Genomic DNA, 16,337 nt, shown 5'->3' with positions numbered 1-16,337 from the left:
ATATCAAGTTCATGCTATTCTGGTTCTGAAGTGATGATATGATCACCTGATTATGAACCAGAGCAGGAATGGCCTGCGCAGTCTGTGTGTTTTAATACAGGGTAAGCGTCCAAGAAGTATGGACCGTGAAATGGTTTTTTTTTTCTCTCTCTCTCTCTGTTCACAGATCATATGACATGGATCTAAGAGCCACGGTGAACATGGAAGCAGAAGAAAATATAATACCCAGCAAATGACAGGGTGACTGCTTCTAACTGCCTGACATGCTTTGGAAAAGGTGGATGATATGAAGTCAAAGGTTTTGGCACAAGAATGTGAATGAATTCGATTTGAAGTTTTAGCATTCGGCGCTAACACCATATTAGATTACGATGACACCCTATCTCTGCTTATCTCTGCAGAACAATTAACCTAGTATTAGCAACCCCACCCCATTTTTCATATATTCCCAAGTAGAATCTTCACAGAAATCAAAATCTTTTTGCTCACTATGATTTATCACCCATTACTATTCTTTTTTTTTTCTTTTTTGTATTTGATGTGAAAACTGCCTTTATCACTCTTGAAATAATTGTACAGGATACTGTTGACCCAGACAAACTCTTGGGCATTTCTTTCTAACAATGGACTCAAAATTGACCAGCTGTTGTCTATTTGAGGCATACCTCCTTCATTACACCTCATCTACTCTGCACTGCATACCACATCTCATGATAAAGAGCATGTACTGTACATATTACAATATTAGTGATATCACTCACAAAATATGGCAAGAACTCAATTTCTTTACAATTCACTGGTCTAAATATATACTTTAAATATTCTATTTCATAACTCTCTTGTATCTACACATTCGTTATTTCTTCATTTTTTTTGTCTGTAAGTTGTTTTTGATTTTTTTTTTTAATCAACCATAGATCTAAAAACATATCTTTGGTTATATACTACTGCATATCCTCCCACTTCAGGGGGAAGAAAGTGTTATCACCAAATTGCCCTACAAGGCACTCGCCCTAATTTGCCCTGCATGACACAGGCCTCACAACAAGACAAATCATTAGAAGAAGAAAAAAAAAAGGAAAAAGAAACAACTACAAACAATCAAATTAGCTCACTGAAACATCCCCTTTAAAAAAACATCAACATCAATCTTCTCCTGCAAGATGAATGACTGCGAGCCTGACTTTGCCTCTTTTCATAAAATAGAACTTACTTTCATATGACAAAATTTTGAGAGAAAAAAAAATCTTGAAGGCTGAAACTAGAAAGTATCCCAATCAGTCTATAGATAATGTCATGACCTTTTTCATGGTATCTTTTTTTTTTTTTATTAATGTGAATTGAAGGGATCAAACCCCTGACTAATCAATTATGTATAAACAAATATGCCATTTTGTGAACTTGAAGACTTACAAAGCATAAAGCCCAAGGCCTTGAAATCCTATTACAGAGGAAAACCACAAGGACAATACAAATACAGCATTCATTGCAATCAATACTATCATTAAATTAGGTCATTAGCTCTGTTTTATAAATAAGACATTTGTAACTCAAAGATGACTAAGCCCCATAACAAGTTGGCTTTACACAAGCATAGCATGGTTTTCAGCGGGGTAACTTATATTGATACAAGACAAGAGCATGCTGGGGATTTGTGGAAAGTATGTGTCTTAACACTATCGAACCACCTCCGATGGGTTAATTGCGAGAACGTAACTTGTTAATTTACTGCTCTGGAACAAATTCAACGATGCTGAAATTACCATCACAAGATCAGGCGAAGAAGTTCTTGATGATGTGCTGGATGGGGCGTCGACAGACTGGACACGGCTTCCCATGCTTGCGCAGCTTCTTGGCGCACTTGTAGCAGCAGACCTGGTGTCCGGTGCGGCCATGGATGATACTGGCCGTCTTGGGGCGCACGAGGCAGAAGCGACACAGCTGTTCGTGCATTTGGGTGGGGCCTTCACTCGCTGGCATCATCGGAGCATTGGTGGGCTGATGGCTGTGCTCTGGATGGCTCCCTCCACTTAAGGGTTTGTGCAGGGGTTCTTGCTTGCCCACTGGACTGCTCGGATGACTGACGGGATGAAGTTGACCAACTACACTCCTCTCTCGCTGCTCCTCACGGTGTGGACTACCAGTGAGGTACCTTGTATCGGATGGGCTCGATCCAACATGACCAACACCCACAACATTTTTCATGGTGTCCTCTTTGAGACTCTGCGGCGGCGTGATTCCCACTTGATGGGGGAATAATTGAGGAGGGTCCGTTTTTCTTAGCTGACCCATTCTCAGAGGAACAGGACTTGATGTGGAAACGGGTCCCACAAGAAGAGCCTCACTGGAACTGGCATCAATGACAGGTGACGGGCTGATCTCACTGGAGCACCATAGCCCTGCGTCATTTGATGAGCGAGGGGCCTCTTCGCCCTCAGAACGCCCTGACATGTGCCGCTTCATGCAGACACCAGAATCCTCGCGACTGACCGAGAGCGCTTTCCGCTTCCTACCGAGGCTTCCTGCCGATTCAAAACCTTCCTCCACACTGATGCTATCAGTCGAGTGGCGAGAGACCGTGTCAGCCGCACCCGCTACTGGCTGGCATCCATCGCTACCAACTCCAAAGTCTTCACTCCCGCTCCCGGCACTACTCCTTACGAGGAGTCCACACTCGTCAACTCCGGCCTTCTCCGAATCTCCAGGAGCAACATCCTCTGTGGATTCGGCGACAGCAGAGAGCCTAGCTCCCTCGCAGCGGATCCCCTGCAAGGTCCTGATGGGAGTAGGGGAGGACATGGTGGTCTGACCCAAGACATGTTTGCTGCTTCCTGGAATGGTTTCACATCGGTCATCCTCGCTGGCACGGCTCTTACCGTCGGCAAAGTCCTGGCCACCGCTCCCTGCCGGTGGCAAGTACGGCAGCTGGCCATACGCACGGACATTGCGTTGCCGGGTGGACATGTGGCTTGTTCCAGCCTCGTCAGTGGTCACGGGGTAGAGTCCCGTTGGTGTCACAACTCTTGTGATACTGGAGGCCTGAACAAGGCTGTTCTGGTGGCAGCCGGCTGCAACATCAAAGCAAACAATATCCCATGAACTACAGCACCGGGGTGGGGGGGGGGGTGAGGACTATCTCTGAAAAGGGACTTTCCAGCTTGTGCCATTGTTTTGGCTGTAATGCAAATATCATTCTAAAATCACTACTACACTGCTTTTAAGAAGACCAAAATATGACCAATGGAGATCACGCTTGAAAACCCAATAACTTGTAGAAGTCGGTACTATCAGTAAAAGTACAATAATGTCTGCACATAAAGATAGCACAGTGTTTGTGGCACACCCATGCAGTTGGCTACCTAAAATTGAATTACATTAACCACAGCATCAGAAATGACACTGCTCTATATCACAATAGACTGATGAGAAAGAACGTGATGAAATTCTCACAAAAATAACTGAACACAAACTGAAATCTCATCTTTTGACAAAGTTGGAAAGTGTTTCTGACTGGGTTTTGCTTACAAATCAGCATGACCTATGACTCTTACTTGACAACAATGAAGCGGGATCATATTTAACCCATCAAAATTTACGAGAGTGACAAGCGTGCAGATCGTTCAATAAACAAATGAACGCTGATAACAGGAACTATTCCTAAGTGGCTACTGTTGACAAAGGGATAAATCACATTATTTGGAAGAAAGGTAAAAGGCACAACTTCTTTCTAACTTTCTTTGTTTGGTTTTAAAACAACAGTCCACTCACCAGGGGCGGACAGAGCTCTGCGGAGGGTGTGCTTGTCGCCGAGTCGCTCCGAGGGGTTCTTGCGGTCCTCGTCAGCGAGCCATCCCGTTCTCCGGGCCCAGCAGTGGGAGCAGTAGCCGTGGACCGGGTTGTTGATTTGATCGCACTCGGAGCAGCGCCACTTGTCCTACATCAGACAGCGAGAAAACACACACACACAAAGGCATCACGTATCACACAGGAAGAAATAACAATGGATTTCCTAACTGACACTAATTGTGATAAATCAAGCGCAAACTATATTTGTATGCCCCTATCTTTCTTCATAATATTCACTATTGATTTACACATATCCAATACTAATGTTCTCAGTTACACTGTGTTCAAACTTAAAGACACACACACAAACATAAACACAAGGAGAGAGAGAGAGAGAGAGAGAAAAAAAAAAAAGGAACTCCTGCCTAACAATAGATTTAATCTCTGTGGGGGAGGTAGCAAGTCACATGACTCTTGTCAGGCTTTGTTCTTTTCTACGCCTCTCACTGGCAATACCTTCCATCCAATCAAATTAATATGCCGTTGTGTTCACTTGAGCAGACATTCTGCAACTTGAACCAACAACCACCTGGAGTTTCAGTAATAGTAATTGCTAGCGGTACTCGACGAAACGATCTACAACAAACAACAGCTTTGTGTGAGTATTTTGTGTGTGTGCGTGTGTGGGTAGTTGTGTATTTGTATGTTTTAATTGTATGTGTGTGTAAGTATGTCAATATACATATTATGTATTGTATGTATGCATACACACACATGTACTAAATTTGTAAGTGTGTATGTGTGCATATGCTAGAATATAGCCAACAATGTTGAACCTGTACATCTTGCAACACCATCATCTCAGATTATTAACGAATCCAGGCAACAATAAGGCAGAACTTATTATCTGAACTAGTTCTCAAGGGAGTAACAGGACTTAGAATATAAAGATAGTAAATCTGATGAGATGATACTATATCAGGGTGCTAGATGCTGTGCAGTTCTCTTCAATTTTAGATATCACTATGGATAACCAACAGGCATTCGTACAACAATATCGTCGCTGGGGCGACAAGACCGCGTATCTCAAAAATGTCAAATGTTCAGGAGAGCCAAAAAACATGGCGACCAAAGCACTATACTGAATGGGATAGCCGTTCCTTTGACATGCCGTGGTGGCTTCATTTTTGGGGTAAGACAGCTGGGATTTGGACAGGATATCACTTAACCGATTATTTGACCACTAATGCAAAAAAGTCATTTTCACCAAAATTTGAGATACAAGGTCTTGTCACCCCAGCGACGATATGAACTCTTCATTTGTCCTCTAATCTTGAAACTGTTGCTGACTTTTTGAATCATGAGTCTTCCAGATATCATAAAACTTTTTGATGTACAGCTCTGCTCACTGTCTTCCTTCCATCTCCTCCACCTCCCCCCCCCCAAAAAAAACAAAAAACAAACAAACAAACAGAAAAACACACACACAAAGATTATAATACTCAGGTAGTGAGTACAGGTAACCTATTTACGGCACTTCGCCATTCTTACCCATCCTAGATTTAACATTGCTATAGGGTAGTGTAAAACATGATGTTTTTGCGGCATGAAATTTTCGCGAATTGGAGCCGATAAACTTTTTCGCGGCATGAAATTTTCACGAGTCGCGTCTAACATTCAATGTGTATCGTGTAGACAAGAACTTTTACGCGCATTTTAATTTCGCGACTCTTGGCTCTCGCGAAATTTGCGAAATTAAAATGCACGCAAACATTCCTCGTTTTACGGTAACGAAAATCAATGTTAAAACTAGGATGGGTTAGTGTGGCGAAGCGCCGTAAATCATAAAAGCTGTATTAAATGACTTTGACTTTGACTGAAATCACAGAAAGAGAAATTTGAATGACGACGTAACACTCCTTTGCCTACCTCTTCTGGAATTTCCGAATCTGTCGTGTCTTCATCAGCAAATCTGGAATCGCTAGAGCTGCCAACCTCGACGAATATCTGCAAGGACACAATTGACTCTGTTACAGTGAACGAATGCTTATCCAACAAATGCAGGCATACAGTTCTCCTTGCATTCCCCTCCACACCTCATGCGACAAATTCAGCAAGTGAAATCTATTGGACTGGATCTCACAATGGCCGATACTTGGAATGAATGACAAGGCACTTGATGGAGGTCTTTCCATTCACCTCTGCGCCACAAGGATGAATGCTAGTGTAGTGTGACCCTGCAATACCCGCCGTCAAACATTGCAAGATTTCTGCCAGTGACTCATGAATCAAATGCAAGTCACGGGATGATGGGAACCCAAATATGGGCGACGTCGAGTAAGGTAATTTTATTTTGCAGGAAATTAGCCGGTTGAGAACCATCCATGACTGACCACAAACACAGACTGTCAAAAAAAAAAAAAAAAAAAAATGAGATGGGAGATGGTGCAATCGTGTACTGTTTTCATAATTCTTGTCACATCTTTGATTGGTTTGGCCTAAAAGACACACGATAGCCGAGGCCTTAATTTAGAAATTAACTGTCAGGTTTGCTTTGGTTTGGTTTGTTTTGTCTTTTGGCTGTTTTCTTTTTTTTTCTGACAGCGGTTAATAATAGACCCACCCACTCCGTGAGGGGTGTCAGGTCTCACAGTTTGGATAAGTTCCCACTGCTAAAAGTCTTCACGCAATAACTCAGCTACCAATGGCAAACCACTCTGCGTGTGACATAGGAGGAAATCCCCTTCCAAGAATACCCAAGTGAGAACGCTCAGTTCTGTTTTAATATTGCTGTTTTTTGGCCGGAATGATACCCGAGACACAGCCTTATCCTGTCTTTGTCACTTAAATGTAAATACCATACCATCTGCATTGTACATCCACTTGTTTAACCTTTACACGATTTGCTCATACATTCGGCAAGCCATGTCAGCAACACCGAATTCCAGGAACATTCAGACTTTGTCAGGCCACAAGGAAACCTATACTCGTTCATTGGGAGACATCGTTGGTTGGGAGACAAAAGGGGGAAATGAAGATCACCTCGGCATCCGTGACAGAGGAGTCGGAACCAGAACTCAGGGACTCGCTGGAATCGGACGCGACTTCGTACTCAATCGAGAACCTGTCGTCCTCCATGAACCAGAGGTCATCAGACGTATCCGTCACCACAGCAGTCTCTCTTTCCTGTGGCAAAAATACATAAATAAATAAACAAATAAATAAAGGGGGGGGAGACCTGAAGAGAGATTCTTACAGAGACTGAAATGGGGAAAGCAGTTCAGCCATCCTGCCGCCCTCTGCTAAAAAATGTCTCAAATCTAGTTTCCATTTGTCTCTTCTTCTTTTTTTTTCTTTTTTTTTTTGCTCTCCAACCTCTTAAGACTGCTTATCGGATGGCAAAAAAGGTCTTCAAATTTCAGCTTTTCACAATCGGCTGTGCAAGGTGAATTCAGAGTCTACATGTACTTTATGAAATGCACTGATACTCATGTCATGGTAATGTTATCAATTAACCCCAAAATCTTGGTAAAAACAAGGCATTCAAAAAAAAAAATGAAACAATCAGACGCTATTGTCTGGACCAGCTGTTGCAGTGTGGCCAAAAAGGGCAACATGCATCTACAATTGTCTTGTTCACCGTTTGTAGATTGAAGAGTGCAGTAAGCACATGCAGATGTTTTATTTTCATGCACAGAACATTTAAAAATATACATATTTTTGTAGTTTCATTTACCTATCAGTCTTCTACCATGCTAAATGCATTACAGTTTAACACTGCCAATTGTTTCACACTTAGTGCATGTAATAACTTACGTCTGTGGTAAGTCCCTATTACAAGTGTGTTATTCTTAATGAGTTGTTGAGTAATGCGGAACTGGAACATTTTTACAGGAAGCATCTTGTGACGCACACTGGGAAAAGTATTCCATTGAAAATTTTGCAACAAATTTCTGCTTCATGATACTAAATTGTCATATGAATTCATCAATATGTACGCATCATGACTAAGATATTCTGCTTTATTAGATTTTTCATACATTGTAATACAAATCACATGGCATATTAGAAGGCCAAGAGTCATTCGTCCTATGGTATTGATATGCAATATGAGATGGGTCTACAGCCACAAGATCCTGAAATAACAACATAGAATAATAAAAAAAGCAATATAGAATAGGTCTGGATGCAAAACCATTATTTTTATTTTGACAATTTTGTATAAAGTTAAGTCCACAAAGTAAATTGTTTCACTCTCATTCAGTGTCGGGATTGTGTGTGTGTGCGTGTGTGTATGTGTGTGTGTGTGAATGTGTGTGAGTTTATTCATGTCACTGCAAAAAACCTGATAAAATCTCTGATCATTGATTTTATGAACAAGGTGTTATTCAATTTTCTAGAATCAAAGTCAAAGCTATCCATACACATATTTTGCCCCATTTTATTTCCAAAACCTTAAAAAAATTATAAGAAAGCCAGCCATCAGAAAACATCAGGAGGAAATCGGCTATGAAGTCAGGATACTGTCAAATCATGCAGGATATTGTGCATTCCAGTACAAAAGGTCAATTCCAAATGTCATAGCCACATGCTTCAAATAAACTGAAGCATTCAAAACTTACTGTACAATCTGAGACTTTTAATATATGACAGAAGACAGATGATGTTAAAACTTTGATTTTTTTAAACAAATACATAATTTCATACACTCAGCAAAATTAATATTTTGTGATTTTCTCGGCTTTGAGATTTGAAACTTTATCTATGTTTAGCGGCAATAAATCATATGATACAGTCTTGCATAATCTTCAATGGATTCACAGAATCATGCAAGAGACAAAAGGGGAAAGGGGCAAAAAGGGCTTACCTGAACACTCCATACGTCGCTGCTCTGGGATTTGATTTCCTCTTCTGCCTTGTACAGTATGCAGTACCAGGGGCGATCCTTCTGACTCCGCCCACCATCCGCATCGCCGTGGTAACTGCCCCTGGACTTGCTGGACCTCTGCGCCGACCTGGACGACCTTTTCGAGGATCGCTGGGATGACCTGCGGCTCACGTGCGAGGTCAGGGTCAGGCTGGATGATTCCGACCTCGATCTGGACTTCCTTCCTGCAGCGTTAAAAGAGTACAATGGAGAACATGGAAGTTTGTATTCCCATCACCATCTCATGTAGATCTTTCACTTGAAACTGGTCAGGGATAGTTGCATGACAATACATATCTCCAAAGGATGTAATCAGTACTTTGCATCACTTTTGTGCGATAAATGCATGGACTTGGTGGAGGCATGTCCACAGTATCCCAATTCAAAACTGAACATGAAAAGTGAAGTGACTTTTCTGCCTTTTAATTGCTAAAAAAAAGAAAACAATGAAAAAAATTGAACAGAAACAGATGATTATATAAAAAAAAAAAAATGGTGACTTCCACCAGAAAAGAAATCAACATAAAAACCTCTCAAAATGTAATGTCAACCCAACTGCAAGTGGGGGGGGGGGGGGGGGGGGGGTTAGGGGGAGTAAAGATGTTACCACTTTGCCTTGGCAAATGGAAATGGAATTTTACACCTGTGAAGATCAGAGTACAGGGTTCATGAAATATTTGAATCCACACTGTCTCTGTAAAAGAAAGAAAGTCAAATTCTCAAATGAGAGAATATTAGAATCATAATTATCTTGTCGTCTATGAATTGCTTACAAGTTGAATGTGTGTTCATGAACTGACTAACTGCTCATATAGACTGTACTTAAACATATTTCCCAATATATACCCTCTACTTTACTTTGTAATGGCTGGATGGCTAAACGTCTAAAACTAACAATAATCCTCATTATGTACATAGCAATGAACTACATAGCCTTCATGACACAACTGGTATTTTCCCTAAACTCGATATAGTGGCCTTGCCATTTTCATTCCCACACAATCATGTGTGTCAATTGCAGTATCAAAATACCGACTGTAAACATTTCAGACAAGAACACCTCCTCATAGCGTGGAAAAAAGGAAGTGTGCAAGTTCCTGCTATTTTGTTGTAATTTCCCTTGAATGTGTCATACAGTGTACATATTCCAGACACATTAACACACAAACATACAAACACACAAAAAAACACACACACATACATACAATGATCTCTTGTCAATGCCAGTAAAGAAAATAATATCATGAATACGGCATTTCTGTTTTCTAAGGAGCATATATATACATGTGTAGTTCCATGATCCCAACTATCACCACAATGTCACACAATACAAAGGGGAGATTTCGTCATTCTGAAACAAACAGGTTTCTTCTCCTCAGACTTTGAAACATATTCTGATTCCCAGAGCATTGGGGCAGAGCACTCTCACTCCAAGTCTCTTGATCCATACATACATCTATCATAACTGTACGACAAGTGTGCACTTCCTACGCGTAGGCGTCAAGACTTCCCTCGGAGACAAGTCCAGACAGCTGCCTAGCGTCATTTAAAAGGCACCTGGACTTCCCATTAGATGCCCTTTGCTATCTACGTTATGAATAGCATTTTTCTCAGTTTTCTTTTTTTTTAAGTTTGTGACAGCACATATTGAAAATGATAAAAAGAATGAAAAGAGAGTTCCACAAAATTCAATTTTCTTATGAAAAGTAGACATTCCTTTGACCTGTTTCTGACATAGATGTATGTTAAGGGCATTATTATCCCCCCTCCCCCCCCCCCCCCCCGCTTTCTTAAGAAAGGTAAGTCAAGTGCTCTTTCATAATGGGAGATAAGTGGAGATATGTTGAATTTTCTTTATATTTTCTCTATATCATTGTCCATATGTGATGTTGCAATGTGTTGGAGTCTCATCGTCCTGTGATCGCCCACCAAAACTGTAAAAATTCATAGCTTTTGAACAGAATGTCCAGTTTTTCTCAAACTCCTCTGATGTGTTTCACTAAAATTGTTTTTTGCTGCATTCCCTCAATTCACTATGTTTTGATTTCAAGTCTCTTTATGATACAAACAACATAAAACCATCAAAACATCGTTTCCTTCAAAGCCTAGCACAAGAGCATACTGTAAAACGAGGAATGTTCGCGTGCATTTTGATTTTGCCAATTTCGCGAGCGCGGAGATTCGTGAAATTAAAATGCATGCGAAAGTTCATTTCTACACATTATGCATTGAATGCCAGTGGCAGTTCGCAAAAATTTCATGCCGCAGAAAAGGCCGTCCGCTCCAATTCGCGAAAAATTCATCCCGCGAATATATCATGTTTTATAGTATTCTCACTCGGCATCGACCATACTTTGGAGGTCAGCAGATTATAAAACGTAAGAGACATGGCGTGGGTAGGATTTTAATGCAGCTACAGTACGGCAAGATCAACTGTAAACTTCCCCATGATCCAATGATGCTTCCAATCATCTCGGAGGATAAACAGCAAAGTCTTGTGAAATGTTGTCACATTGAGATCCTCTCCTCAGATACAGAGCTAAAGCTGCCAATAAAGATTTGCCAGATTCTGGAAATCATGCCAACGGCTATCTGAGCACCATCTATTTCTGTGAACTTCTCTTTCATGAATTCATGCATTTTACTATGTATGTAATCTTAATCACCAGGATGTTGGACAATGATAACCTTGCTATAAAGAGGACACACATAAGGAAGATACAGACAGAAGTAGTGCAGTCTGCATTTTCAATGAATCACTGAAGACAGTATTACAGATGATTGTGTGCAATCTTAATATACTTGGCAAACACCTATTAATATTCAGTCTACTTCTTTCACTTGTACTTTAAGCTGGATAGTGTTTTAAAAACAAAAGCTGTCACTAGGTTGGACAAGACTCAGCAAACTTCACACAAGGCTTAAAGGTTGCCCAGGATAACCTTTGTTTGATATGAACAGGTTATATCTGATCAAATCGGTGACTCAAAAAAGAAGTTTATTGGCCCCGACGCAACCGCAATATGTGCAAGTGGTAATAGCCTCTTTTAGGCACAGGAGCGCCATTTGCAGTAGAGCTAGACCAGAGGAGGGAGTGTTCTGGCTAGGAGCAAAGTGAACATAAAGCTAGCTTGCTTTAGAAGAGAATACACCCAAATGATATATGCAATAATCATAGTAGGTATTTCAAGACAGGTTAAAAGTAGAAGTAGAATGTTGGCAAAGATGTATAAAATGTCATAGACACAAACATGAACACACACATGGTTGCATGACATTTGCTCCTGCCACAATTGCTCTCATGAAATGTCTGCACACTATTAAAGCCAAACATAAACTCTACCCCATACAAAATCCTAACCCTAACCCTAATCCTCACATCAAACTAAACCTAAAATCCTATCACACACCCTAACCCTAATCCTAAGTCCTTAGAGAAAATAAGACCAAAGTGATTGCTGCAGTAGCAAATGTCCTGCCACCCACACACACACACACATTCTTACACACAACACTAGCATGTACAAACACACACACATTCCAAAGGTCACTACTTCTTCTGGGTCACTACCATTTCTGGGTATACATGGCGTCCATGTATACCCAGAAATAGATTGGTGACTGATGACCAATGAACACACACAGCTGGTATAAATCCTTGTGCTGGACACAAAAAGACCTGTCGGAAATGAATTTATGGTATTTTTCTACCATGGTACGTCAGGATCCCACAGTATACAGTATCAAAAGTTTCATGCAAAAAAATAATAAATAAATAAATAAAAATGAATAATAATAATAATAATAATAATAATAATAATAATAAAATAAATAAATACCAATACATTAGTATCTATCCCTTTCAGGTAATGACAAAGAGGAACCCAAATTAAGGTGCTGTCACTAGATTCCAGAGACAATGATTAAATTTTCCACACAATTCTTCATGACACCAAGAGTAATCTATGCTAAATTCAGCATAAGGATATTTTCTTCAGCAAAGGATATAAGAAGGGTCACTACTATTTCAAACATCGACAGAATCTAACAAAATCAGGCAAATCATCCACTATCTTTAGAATATCTAAATCAGCCGTACGGGTCTGTAATGAGGCAAAGTAGCCAACTACAGACAAATTATACACCATCTAAAGTACATTTTATTTCACTTGTAATGCTCTGGAGATGAGGCTAGCAGCACGCTATTGATCAATACAGCGCTGCAGATCATTTTCCCGCCACATTGCTGCTCATGTTCACGTGAGTTTCTTCACACCATGGGTCACATTTGACAAATATACGAGGTAATCGGAAGTGCGGCGGAGGCAAAGTCTCCCAGGTCAAGCATACTCCGAACCGATTTAGGATGTTTTTCTTCCTTCCTCCACTGATAGGAAACAAAAGGGCACGTACTGACATGTTTGACTAAGTCAAATTCATCTTGGCAATATTTGTGCTGTAAAGTGAATCGAGTTTGTACCTTTAATCTCATAAACAGGGTATGAGAGATACTGCGTGTGCAAATATTTAACAACGTATCCTCGGCTCATTACAGTACCGGTACACATGTAATGGTGGCAAACAGAGTAATTGTATATGTGTGGAGTGTAGATGTGAAAAACAAACAGGAATATTGCCCAACTTTATAGTGATTATTTCCGGTGATAATGAATTTGAGATAGCAGGAGAGTGACAAAGACTCGATGATGTTCACCTCCTGTTTGAAATAATAATTCCATCAACTTCAAAAACAACTGCCCTGGGCACTCTTCTGCAGAGATCTGTGAAAATGACAAGTCACAATAACTCCCATTCACCATTGCATTAAAGCAATCTCTGCTTACTGCAGTAATTGCAACAAGTTATGCAACAACAATTGCTGGAAGTTGCACTATATGTAGATACCATGTCAACGACTCCAGCAAAGTCTACTGCCGGGATTATAGCACAGCAACACTTTTTATGGTAAGGTGCGGGAATTGCGCTTACGATGGCAACAAAAATCATTGATGGCTGCAACAGTTGCAACAGCTGCAGTTACCATGGTAACAACAATCACTGACAGTTTCAGTTACCACAGCGACAACTCAATTATTCACTGCTGATTGATTGTTGCACAGCTGTTGTCATAGTACCTGAAATACCTGCCAGCTTAAAGTACATTGTATATGAAAAAGGGGCCATTTCTGTCTACATTTTGCAAGCTTTAATTTCATAACACTTTCCTCCCTCCTGCTCCTCCCCCCCCCCCCCCCCCAAGCTTTGTCACGTAGCTTCGTCATGCCAACATGTCACATTGACGATCATATACGACTCTTGCCGGATGAGTCTGCACATATTTGTTGTCATTGTCTTGTCATTGACACTACATGCAGCAGGCCACAACTTAACATTTAATCATCCTACATACCATGGTACCTGGCTGAGATGAGACAAGCTTATAGAGAATCTATCTGAGGTTAAATGAACCAACTTCAAAGGGTCAAAGTTTGAGATTGATTAAAAAAAAAAGAGAGAGATTTTCCAGGGTTTATTTACAGCAGAGGTTAAAATTGTAGCAGACCTTTAACCTTTCATAGAAAAAAAAAAAAAAACTGCTTCCTTGTACCTCTAAGATCAATGCTGCTTTCAACATAAAGATAGGTCTACAAACATATTCACCTGCTTTTCTTTTATAACCAAACATGATATTTTTCATGGCGGCATTTTCACAGATATTTAGAAACTACAATTGTCAGAACAACTAATTTTTAATGACTTTGAATCTGTCTGGTTTATTTTGTAGATTTCCATTTCTAATCGGAAGAGTTGTCAATTCTTACGTATAATCTTCAATCAAATTTGAACAGGTAAGTAGAGTTTCCCTTTCACTTAATCATACACACATTAACTCCTCTAACACTATACAAATACGCTTTACAAGACATGAAGGAAGGCTGGAGCAATCAATTTCTTCAAAGTCAACAATCAATTAAAGTGAAAAGATTAAAAAGAAAATCAGTGCTACGGAAAGAGCAGTTATGCGACAATGCCAGCCAACTATTTCAACTGGCCTGGTGATCAATACATCATCGCCTCTGTTCAAAACAAGTTTTCTTCGAGTTTGATGCTTCATGACAGTTTGATACTGAATGCGACATGCCAGCCAACTATTTCAACTGGCCTGGTGATCAATACATCATCGCCTCTATTCAAAACAAGTTTTCTTCCGAGTTTGATGCTTCATGACAGTTTGATACTGAATGCGACATGCCAGCCAACTATTTCAACTGGCCTGGTGATCAATACATCATCGCCTCTATTCAAAACAAGTTTTCTTCCGAGTTTGATGCTTCATGACAGTTTGATACTGAATGCAAAAACAGTTGAGAAAGACTCCAGAAGGTCTGTGTTGCTCCTAGCGAGTCTTACTGCATAATGCTAATTAACAGTTGAGATATAACCTAGATTGTAACATGTTGATACAGTGCCTGAAATTGAACACATCTTCTTGGTTGTGTTTCTTTTTTGGAAGGTGCAGACCAGACCATGGGGCACGGTTCATTATATACTACACCCCTCATAAAAATGGGTCAATTCAACATCGTCGTGACAGGTATGTTTCTTGAAGGCAACAGTTGTGCAAACAATGCCAAAGCTTTTGCCCATTGTGAACAAATCGTACTTCTGTTCATGCACTTTGTAGACTGCAGTCTGATCACAGATGACTTCTTCTTTTTTTTTTTCTTTTCTTTTTAAAGAAACCTTTCTTTACTCACATGAGGAAATTTTCGAAGGCCATAGGTACCTGGGAATACCAAGGTGTCTCTGGAACAGCTAATACCTCACATGCAATACATTTCCTCTAATGGCTTACCATAATAACACCGGAGGTGGAGGGTGGGGTGGTGCAACAGAGAATTTCAACTAATTTGAGGTTTTCATTTTATCATTCAAGTTATAAATCTTTTACGTGTTCAGAGCAATAATGAACTTCTCACAAATCCTACAAAAGCTTCAAACTAGGCAGTATCAAGTCTGTCCACGCCTGACAATGGATGGACACTTGCAACATCTTTTCCATTCCTCTCAAAATGCTTAGGTACAGGGGAAGAAAAGCAGCTGCCTTCAGCCACTGTGGATAATCTGCCTTCTTATCAGACGTGTACATCAAATGAGCCATGAAGGTGAAGTGGGGGGGGGGGGGGGGAGTTATTTCACATTTGCAACTTTGCAGCTCACGTGGACAGGGCAAAGGTCTCTTTTGAAAAGGGAAAACCCATATTATAGGAAATGATGCATTGTGCCCCTACTTATTTGTACACGCTTTAAAAAAAAAAAGAAGAAGAAAAAATAAAGGAACACAAACTTTTACAGGTTTGGCAGTCAGTTAAAAGAGAGAAAAGGTGAATTCCTTCAATTTCCTATCATAAATCCTCTGAATGCTGTAGACATCTTCCACTTGCCTTTCATTCAAAAGAAAATCTTGGTAACTGAATCAATAAAATCATAAATTGAAAAAAAAAAGTCCTTTATTTGCAGCTACATGTATGCTGGCTGACCTTTTTCACAAGCCATCACAATGAAGGCATCTAGTGTTATCCTTTTTTCTTCTTTTTTTTGCATTAAAATGCTTTGGTTTGTT

General features: G+C 40.2%; 1 protein-coding gene across 1 annotated transcript in view; it reads right to left on the bottom strand.

The window, feature by feature from the left end:
- Positions 1-1,401: 1,401 nt before the first annotated feature.
- The window catches only part of LOC140229070 (uncharacterized), a 56,964-nt gene continuing 42,028 nt past the window's right edge, over positions 1,402-16,337 (bottom strand). Inside the window, exons 8-14 of the mRNA XM_072309330.1 lie at positions 8,654-8,898; positions 6,829-6,972; positions 5,716-5,793; positions 3,769-3,934; positions 2,346-3,068; positions 2,107-2,124; positions 1,402-2,063 (exon numbers count right to left, since the gene is read on the bottom strand). Of these exons, the coding sequence (XP_072165431.1) occupies positions 1,774-2,063; positions 2,107-2,124; positions 2,346-3,068; positions 3,769-3,934; positions 5,716-5,793; positions 6,829-6,972; positions 8,654-8,898 (1,664 nt within the window). The 3' untranslated portion in view covers positions 1,402-1,773. The remainder of the gene's footprint in view (positions 2,064-2,106; positions 2,125-2,345; positions 3,069-3,768; positions 3,935-5,715; positions 5,794-6,828; positions 6,973-8,653; positions 8,899-16,337) is intronic.

This window comes from Diadema setosum, chromosome 5 (assembly GCF_964275005.1).
Source record: "Diadema setosum chromosome 5, eeDiaSeto1, whole genome shotgun sequence".
NCBI lineage: Eukaryota > Metazoa > Echinodermata > Echinoidea > Diadematoida > Diadematidae > Diadema > Diadema setosum.
Note: the sequence above shows the minus strand (reverse complement) of the source record. Positions and strands in the feature narration are given on the sequence as shown.